The 9682-nt window shown below is 39.7% G+C and overlaps 1 protein-coding gene across 3 annotated transcripts in view; it reads right to left on the reverse strand.

Moving 5' to 3' along the window:
• LOC144513227 (uncharacterized) overlaps positions 1-7411 on the reverse strand; it is a 33293-nt gene extending 25882 nt beyond the window's left edge. For 2 of the 3 annotated variants that reach the window (XM_078244234.1, XM_078244232.1), the window contains exons 1-2: positions 6864-7411; positions 5400-5435 (exon numbers count right to left, since the gene is read on the reverse strand). In XM_078244234.1, the coding sequence (XP_078100360.1) occupies positions 5400-5435; positions 6864-6957 (130 nt within the window). In that variant the 5' untranslated portion in view covers positions 6958-7411. The remainder of the gene's footprint in view (positions 1-5399; positions 5436-6863) is intronic. The other variant, XM_078244233.1, reaches the window with a different exon arrangement.
• Positions 7412-9682: the final 2271 nt, after the last annotated feature.

Here is a 9682-nt window from a genome sequence, read left to right on the forward strand (position 1 = left end):
GAGTGCTGCTGCTGCTGCAGGTCACGTCACGTTGGGAATGTCAGGTGGGAGCTGCCCGGAGTTGGAGGATGCTCCAGCGTCGTATATAGTCTGGTGTGTGGGAACATTTTGGATTTCATGTTACCTTTGATGACAGCGAGAATAAAACAATAGATAGAACTGCTGCTGTGTGCATGTAATGTGCAACATGCATTCAATATGCTAATTGTTGCTAAAGCGTTTCCGTGTGGATGGCCCCTCATTCTGGTTTCCTTGCAGGTTGTGTAACCACACACACACACACACACACACAGACAGACAGACAGACAGACACACACACACACACACACCGTATGAGTCCATGTGTACCTGCCTCCTCCTGTTTGAGCATTGCTGTTAAATCTGATGTATTTATATTTCTAGATTTATATATTGTCGGTACGGTTAGTTATGCCAACGATGGTCGTTTGATCAAAACACCAAATATATTGATTGTTTTTTTTTCATCTGAAGAGCATCTCATCATCTTTTTTGTCAGTGTGTGGGCATTTCTTCTGTGAAATGAAATAGTTATTTAACACTAATGCTAGTTTATATCCACGATGTTCCACTTCCAGGATTGCTCTCGCTCTGCCAGAAATTCCACCGGATGTCAGTCTTTTCAGATGTCCGTTTTCGGATTTCCAGTCCCTTTCCTCTCTCTCTGTGTTGGCGTTCTAACCTCTGGTGGATTTCTGAGGACTATGGTTAACTGCTCCTCAGATCTCTGCAGGGTAAATCCAGACAGCTAGCTAGACTATCTGTCCAATCTGAGCTTTCTGTTGCACGACTAAAACAACTTTTGAACGTACACACGTTCCACCAAAACAAGTTCCTTCCAGAGGCTATTTAGCAGAGGAACCGTGGCTCCGCTCGGCCCTTAGCACCACCCAAGATGATTGTGATTGGTTTAAAGAAATGCCAATAAACCAGAGCACGTTTTTCTCCCATCCCAGAATTCGGTGTGGACCAGCCAGACCCTCCTCTGCAGCGCTGTGGAGGAAGGTCTGGCAATGCGAGACTACACTAATGCAGACAGTAAGTTGGCATATTTTGTTAAATGAAAAAAATGAGGGTTACATGACCAAAGTATTAAAAAAAAAAGTACTGTTCATGGTCCCGAAACTCAAGCTTTGTATTGTCACCAATTACCAAAAATGTCCAAATGATTGATTAGGCAACAGTTTCATAAATTTAGCAAAACTGACACATAATATCAATCACATACTAAAATGAAAAATACAATTAAGCCATAAATTCTCAGCAGAATTTTTGGTAAAGTGGTTTCCATTTGGTTTTTGGGATTAATCTACCGTACAGGAAGTGAACCGTTTTATGGTTTCCAGTTTGTGTGTAATAAAATAGAAGATGAACTGAAAGTCGTGGCGGAGCCCACACAGAAAATAGCGCCACCTACAGAAACTACATCCAGAGAAAATCCAGAGGAAGGAGGACATCACCGTCGGTGACAGTGATTGACAGGTGATCTCTGGGAAGCGTAGTTCAGAAACATCACCTTTTTCACGGCAGACATGTTGACATGTCATAGCAGGAAAAGCACAGGTGTATTCAGAACTATTAATGATGGCTGCGTTCCACTTAGGAGAGGCCCTGGTGGAACTGAGCCATCGTTAAGGTTATCAGTTTCAGCTGTGCTTTTCCTACTATGACAAGTCAAAATGTCTGCTGTGAAGAAGGTCCGTGATGAGCGACAATAAAGAAGAAAAAGTAAATGTATGTGTTCTCATCTGAACCTCCAAAAGAAAGGAAAAAGAAATGAGAAGGAAAAGGCAAAATAGTTTCTCTCTCTCTCTGAGGTGGAGCAGGACGGTTTTTTTCTGTAAGTGTGCATTTAACCGTTTCCTACCTTCCTTTCCTCTGCTTCTCTTCACACCCCAAACTGATAATCAGGTCAGCTCGACTTTCCTGTAGTGTCCAGATGTTGACGTGCAAAATAAAAAGACTTCTTTCTTCCTAGTCTGCTATTCAAACATGCAAAATGTCTCAGTTTTCTGTCTTCTTCTTCTCTTCCCCCAAACTCTCTCTCTCTGGCTCTAAAACTCCAACTGGACCGCCCGTCTGTTCTGGCCAGCGTCCTGATTGGAAGAGGGCACTCAGGAAGTGAGGCTGTGATTGGCTGCTGTGGGATTCTGCTGGAGTCATCAGGCGTTTTAAGACTTCCAGATGTTTGTCCTGCTGCGGCAGGCTGGCTCAGCTGTGTGCTGGAGCTGCGTTGAAACTCGTAAAATGCTCACCGAAGCAAATTTTCCTCGGCGCTCGTCATCCGTTGGGTTTCTAAAAGTTACAAGTCTATGATTTGAGCTAGAAGGGATTCATGTTTGAAACTTCAGCGGCTATATTTAGCAGCTAAAGAGCTAAAAGAGAGACAATATTGGATTTATATTCGTTAGGCCGACGTGTACACGACCAGGGCTGCAACTACGGATTGTTTTCATTGTTGATTGATCTGCAAAACGAGCGAGAACAGTAAAAATTGGCCATTACAATTTCCTAAAACCGGACGCAATATCATCAAACTGCATCATTTTTCTGGCCAACATTTTATCACCTAAAGATACTGAGTTTATTCTCACATCAAACTAAGAAAAGGAGCATTTTTGCTTAAAGAAATAACTTGAACTGTAGATGGACTTATTGATAAATCCACTAATTGTTTTGGCTCGAAACACTACTTTAAATGAATGCTAATGTTTGTTTGTGTAGGTCGGTCGGTCGGTTTTAAAAACCAAGTAGTAAAAAAGTCACAAAACATATATTTAATTGATGAAAGAGCTCAGGGTTTCCTGCCATTATAAGGTTTAGGTGCAGCACCCCGAGACGTTTTGGGCAGCACCTAACCCGAATGAATGTCACTAAAAGACTCTTCTCAGATCTAATGATTGTAGTCGGACTTCTTTAGCTTTAAGTTTTGTCTTCAAGCTTTTTGAGCGTTATGTATTTATTATCTGCTCGAGCTTTCCAAGGTTTCAGAAAAGGTTTTCGTGATAACGGCCCAAAATGATGTGACAAAGAGACGCAAAACTACCACAAAGAGACCCAAAGCGATTACAAAGAGACACCAAATGACCACAGAGAGACAAAACAACCCCAAAGAAAACTAAAATGACTACAAAGAGTTTTTTTGTTTTTTTTTTATTGAAAAATGTAACATTTTCTTGAGGAAGGACGCCTAAACTCCCCCGCCAGATACGCGCACCTAAGTCTTCCACAAAGCCAGGGCGAAGCACTGCCCTTACTGTGCCGAAAATGAACCAAACCGTGACTTGAAAACAGTACGTACCAAACCGTGATGTTTGTGTACCGTAACACCCCTAGTTTGAATGAAGCGCCTCGCTGTATTGGCATTATGCGCGGCCGTACCCAACGTGTTACTTTCTTTACCTTCATGAATGGCCTGACCGAGACACCAGGCTGCTATGGTAAAACCATACAGACCTCTACAAACATCAGACGACTCGCTGTAACTAAACATTTCTCCGTTATCGGCTGAGATGGACGACCTAGCGCTGCGCAAATTAGCTAGCAGCAAGCAGCTTAATCCCGACAAAAAACACCACAGTGAACTTCAGCCTGCGTGCACGTTTAAAAAAGGTCCACTGTGTAGTCTTTTAAGTATTGTATTAGCTAAAAGCAATGTCTTCATTCATAAATATGTCCTCATTGGTGTAAAATGACCTCTACCAACGATCTGACTTGTCCTCGTAAGTGAAGAATTTCTCATCTGTCTTTACATTGGACGGGCAAGTCTAAGGAGGCTTCCATGTCGCTCCGCCATTTTGAAAAACTATAATGGCTGAGAGGGACATAGAGCACTAGCCTACCTGTCTATTAATCCACAACACCTTTTCGTTCAGAGCCAGCATCACGTGACTGAAACCAGCTGAAACGTAGAAGGAGATCAGCGAGAGGCGCTTGTCGCTGCCCCGGCAAATTTGAAAGCCTGCAACTACACTTTAGTTCATAACGGAGGATCGTACTCATGCCGAGCCACAGGAGAAGGAATCCTCGTCGCCAAAAAAGAGAAAATTGGAAGACATGTTGTCATAGCTTCTTGGTACATAACGGCTACCATAGTTGCAACACGCATTTGAAAAAGCGAGGCGCTAGAGAGCGCTATTCGTTTGAATGCAAAATACTATTTCACCGCTAGATGGGAGAAATTCCTACACAGTGTACCTTTAAAACAAGAAAAACAGAATATTGGGATCGGGGCCTAGCGCTCATGTATACTGGGAGAACTTGGCATGTCTACAACCATTCCCTGGTTACTGCTGTGCATGTAAACTCACTGACAGAGACAAAGAGGGAGGCTTGTACATGAAACTAATGGCTGTAAGTCTTGGCACAGGCCTGCACCATTATTACAGTCAACTGGGTAAACTTTGACCCAAATGTCTACATGCTGATACAATAATTTATGGCGTTGGGTCCAAGCAGGCTACTCCCACACTCACACAATGTGATTTGCCTACAATTTGAATCGCTTATCAGTTTTTGTTTTTTTTATTAGGAGAACAGTCAGGGTTTTCCCAAGCCATTATAAGTTCATGTGCAGCACCCCGAGCCATTTTGTGCTCTTGCTTTTGAGACTCTTCTCAGATCTAATGATTGTCATATTTTGCAAGTTTTGTCTTAAGGCTTTTTGAGTGTTATTTATTGATTATCTGCTCTAGTTTTTCCAACGTTTTAGACGTAAACCCCCCCCGCCAAATACGCACACCTAAGTCTTCCACAAAGCGAGGGGGAAACACTGACATCTGTGTGTGTAAAGTGAGTAATCTGTCAAATATTCTCTGGATCAATCGTCCATTAAAAAAAAGGTACAATATGTAACATTTCTGCGTTAAAATGTCTAAAAACGACTATACCCATGTTATATATTTTATTAAAGTTAGCTTGCTTGCTAACTGGTCAACTAGCTAGCTAACGTTAGCTACCAATAGAAATCGAATCAAGAAAACGTAATTATGTGGAGGAAACTGCAGCTATTTCACCAGAATGACATGAATAAACGTTACTAAACGTAACGTGGGTAAAACTGTAATGGATAAACCTATCCGTGAATAGATCCATTTTAATCGGCAATTGTGTTAAACTACAACTCCCATAATGCCACTACATGACGTCATCAAAAGTCCGTGTTTACATCCATTGTAGCGGCAGAAATATTACATATTGTACGTTTAACTGTCCATGAAATGTCAGTAGAAAGTAAAACATGACCATCTTAATAACTCAAACTCCAAGTTGTCATATTTATGGATTATTTTCTGGATGAATGGATTAGCTGTTTGGTCTATAAAATGTCAGAAAACGTTGAACGGTGAAACATGTGGATCAGTGAACTAGAAAATACTCACATTTAACAAGCTGGGAACAGTTTATTCTTTGCAGCTCTACAAAAAACAAACAGCCAAATATTTACATTTGAGAGGCTGGAACATGAAAGTTTTTGGGCATTTTTGCTTAAAAATGTGCTTAAATGATTAGTATGGTATATAAATGATAGTTAGAAACGAAACTTACACTTCACAAAACTTCTATTCAAATTTCAGCACTTTTAAAACAAATGCAATGATTTATTTTAACATTTCTTTCAGAAAAGACTCCTCATGTTGCAAATAGCTTTGTGGCTTTTGTACCAACTTGATTCTATGCAAGTTAAACCAGTCTGTTACAGGTATTTTCAGTCCAGCTGTTACAGCGTAACGTAGCTGTATCAGTCCTATGTGAGATTCTACAGACATACTACAAATACCACAGACGTGAAAGAGCCTGAAGGAGTATTCAGGAGCTAAAAGTACCTTTAAAAACTCACCACAATTACCACAAATATTCTGCAATGTAACAAAGAATATGAACGATATATTGAAGGGGTTTTCTGAGGTTTCTTGTAAGAAATGTGTGCTGATATCTGGCCATCTATGTGTCAATTTAGGGTTTGTATTTGTATCATCTATAGCAGTTTTTTTTCAAACTTTATTTTAATCTCAAGGACCCCAAAACTGACACAAACTAGTGCTACGTTTACACGTGGCCGGCTATTTTCATAAACGGACATTTCAACCTCTCCATTTTCAAAAATAACATCGTGCACAGCTGTCAGTTTTCAGAAAAGTGTTCGTTTACACATACCAATGTCTATATGCTGTCAAGAGCACGCCAAACCTGTAGTGTAACGAGAAGCTCAAGCCCACGTTAGCCAATCACAATCCCGAAAATAGCAACAACAGGAACGATATCACTTCCTTTCTCTTCTCTTCCTCGGCTGCTTTAACCTCCGTTTGTCTCAGTTCACACGCAAACGTGCAAACTAAGTTTTCCAAAATCTCCACTCTGGCCGGAGTTTTTAGAAAGAATTGTTTTCAAAGGCAAATTCTCCGTTTGTGTGTAAACAAAGGGCACAAACGAAGGGAAATGTCTCCGTTTTTCAAAATAACCACGTACGTGTAAACGGGGTATAGACCACAGACCCCCATTTGATAGGATTTTTGAGTTTAGATGTTTTATTACATAAAGTGTAGCAACCTGTGTCCAAAATGGTAATAATTCTGTCATTGTGTTACTTATGGGGCGAGGGGGGGACCCCCTGAATCCCCCTTAAGGACCCCTATGGGTCCGCGGACTCCACTTTGAGAACCACTGACCTATTAGTGAGTGACAGTTTATGGTTTGTATTTCCAGTGTAAGCTTGTGACAACGTATTGTCCCTACAGGTGTCAATACACTGAATCGATATCCGGTGGAAACAGTTAAAAACAGACAAAATAAGTAGACATTTTCGCTTTGTTTTAACGTTAAAGTTACGTTTAGTTTGACGTTACCTCCTCCGGAGCTGTTCGGCTGCCGTCGAGCCACTTGTTCCCGGGTTTCCCTCATCATGTTTTCCTCCTCTTCCTCGGACCGTGCTTCGGCCATTTCTCCTTTCTTTCTTTCTTTCTTTCTTTCTTTCTTTCTTTCTTTCTTTTTATCCTCACTTTCCTCCTGTCTGTCTGTGTGTTTAACTGGAGAAAATGGAGCCGGGTGAAAACAGAGACAGCGGCACCAACATTATTATTCCTCCTCCTCCTGTTTGTTCGACGCTAACATCCACCACAACAACCCGGGACAAGTTCACTCAAACACGGACAACTTTAGACGCCCCAGCGTCGGTTAAACACTTCGGCTCAGTGTTCAAACGCTTCCGAGGCGTTAAACCGTTTCAAACTCGCTGTAATTTTAAAACAATACGTGTCGTTGTTGTTGTTGTTGGGTTTCGGCCTGAATAGTTGCTGCTCCTCCAGAGCTTCCCTGTTTGCCCCCCACAACCACCGGGTCGCGAGCTCAAGATACGGAGCCGCACACGCTCCGACCGCGTGACGTCACCAACTGAAGAAAAAAAAAAAAAAAAAAACATGGAGGACAAAACAATTACTCATATTATCATACGTTATTTAGTCTAGTCATATTATACGGTCCATTACCGCAACTTTTAGGGGGAAAATATCCTGTAAATCATAATAATGAGTTATTTTCTCAAAATAATGACTTTTTGTCTCAAAATGGGTAATTTAAAGGGGGGATTTAAGTAGAAAGAGAGAGGCAGACTGTTGATGCAAGGTGTGGACCGAGTAGGAATGTAAACAGGTGTTAACAGGTCCAGACGAGCAGCAGTTGGCGACTTTGAGGCCGATTGAGGAAAAGTATGTTGAAGTTCAGAGCTCAATCCCTCTCGAGTCTGTCTATTCACCTGTGAACAAACTGAGTTTTATTAAACATATATATATATATATATATATATATATATATATATATATATATATATATATATATATATATATATATATATATATAATGTGAGAGAGAGACAAAGAGACAAAGCTGAGACTTCACAGTCTTACCCCCCAACCCCCGGACTTTCTTCTACCCACCTACTGTGCATTATTTAATATTTAATACTATTGATACTATTGATAATACTGTGCAATTCCATTACTGTGCAATATCTGTATACTGTGCAATATCTGTATAATGTGCAATATCTGTATACTGTGCAATATCATTACTTTCATTGTCCAATATCTATCTATTACTCACTGAATATGGTCACTACTATTGGGCAACGTTCAAATAATGTGCAATAACCCACACATATCACACTGTATATAAAACCATTTATATTTTTTTATATGTATATAGTGTCTCAGAAATGTGCACCTTACCCCTCTTTTTTTGCACTACTTATTTTATTCCATGTTGTTATATTTCTTGTACGTACCTGTCGGCACTGGAAAAGGAGTTGTTCTTAATGTCGTCGTACACGTGTATAGTGACAATAAAAAGGCATTTTATTCTATTCTAGAAAACAAGTTTGGATGTTTGTTTGATTTTGGGGCAGGATACATTTTTTATGATTGAATTACTATGAACTGTGTTTGAACTGATGTATTGTAGGGTGTGTTTTCATCACATGCTGAGCAAGCACATTTTCCGAAACTAGAAGAATTTAAGGTTTGAAATGAAGCCTCGTGCATGCCTCTAGACCTTGCAGTTCTTCTGTTATAAGCTTTTCCATTTTGGGTATGGCAAATAGGCAAAAATCAAACACAAATATGGGGATATGAACAGGTTAATCTTTAATTTCTAGATTGTGGCAATGCTACTTTAAACCACTGGCAGACCATAAGCACCTTGGCCACCTCTGTAAGTGAAAAATGCATTAACCCTTGTGTTGTCCTCAGGTTTGTCAAGTTTGACCCGTTTTTAAAGTTTTTATATCAGAAATATGGATTTATTTGAACGAAAATGTCCAAAAATAACATGGATGCATGGATGTACGTTGTATGAGTTCCATACAACGTACATCCGTACATCCATGCATCCACGTTATCTTTGCACGTACAATTAATAATTACTTTTATTGAATTTTGGATGTTTTATTCCATTTTATAAACATTTTAAAATGGTTTTAAAACAGTATTGTGACTAAACTTTGACATAAACCAGTCTGTGATTCACTCAATATCCTCAGATCTTAACCATTAGTCAAAATAATTCATAATTTCTGCTTTTTTAACTCAAAAATTAGGTATAATGTCATATAAATGAGGTTTATTGACCATGAATTCCATGACCATGAAAGGAAAAAGCACAAAAAATTCAAATTAAATTTTGACCTGGATGGACAACAAGTACATGGTCGACGGGAAGACAACACAGGGGTTAATTAACGACAATATAATAATAATAAATGCATGAATTAATGACCAGTTTAAATAATTAAAGCCCTTGTGGTGTCTATATGTGGCCGCCAGAGGGAAGCAGCGTCGCCTCCATCAGACAGCGGCAGGTGGCTGAACAGGAACAGGATCAAATCTATAAAAACAAAACAGATTTGGCACAAAAATGTGCATTAATAAAGTCAAAATACACTTTTATTGTCCTGCAGATGTGCAACAAAGAGCTGAGAGTTCACATTTTGAGATTTTTTTAGTGGTTCTTGTAAATTTAAGGTGCTTCAGCAGGACTCGCAATATCGTCTAGGCATGAAAAAAATACTAACATAAGTGCTTTACATATAAATCTACAATAAAAAATCAAACAAAAATACTTAGATCAACAACTGTAACAGACACAATTAAAATGTTATTTCATTATTTGTTTC

The sequence above is a fragment of the Sander vitreus genome, unplaced genomic scaffold (genome assembly GCF_031162955.1).
Source record: "Sander vitreus isolate 19-12246 unplaced genomic scaffold, sanVit1 ctg154_0, whole genome shotgun sequence".
NCBI classification, from domain to species: Eukaryota; Metazoa; Chordata; class Actinopteri; order Perciformes; family Percidae; genus Sander; species Sander vitreus.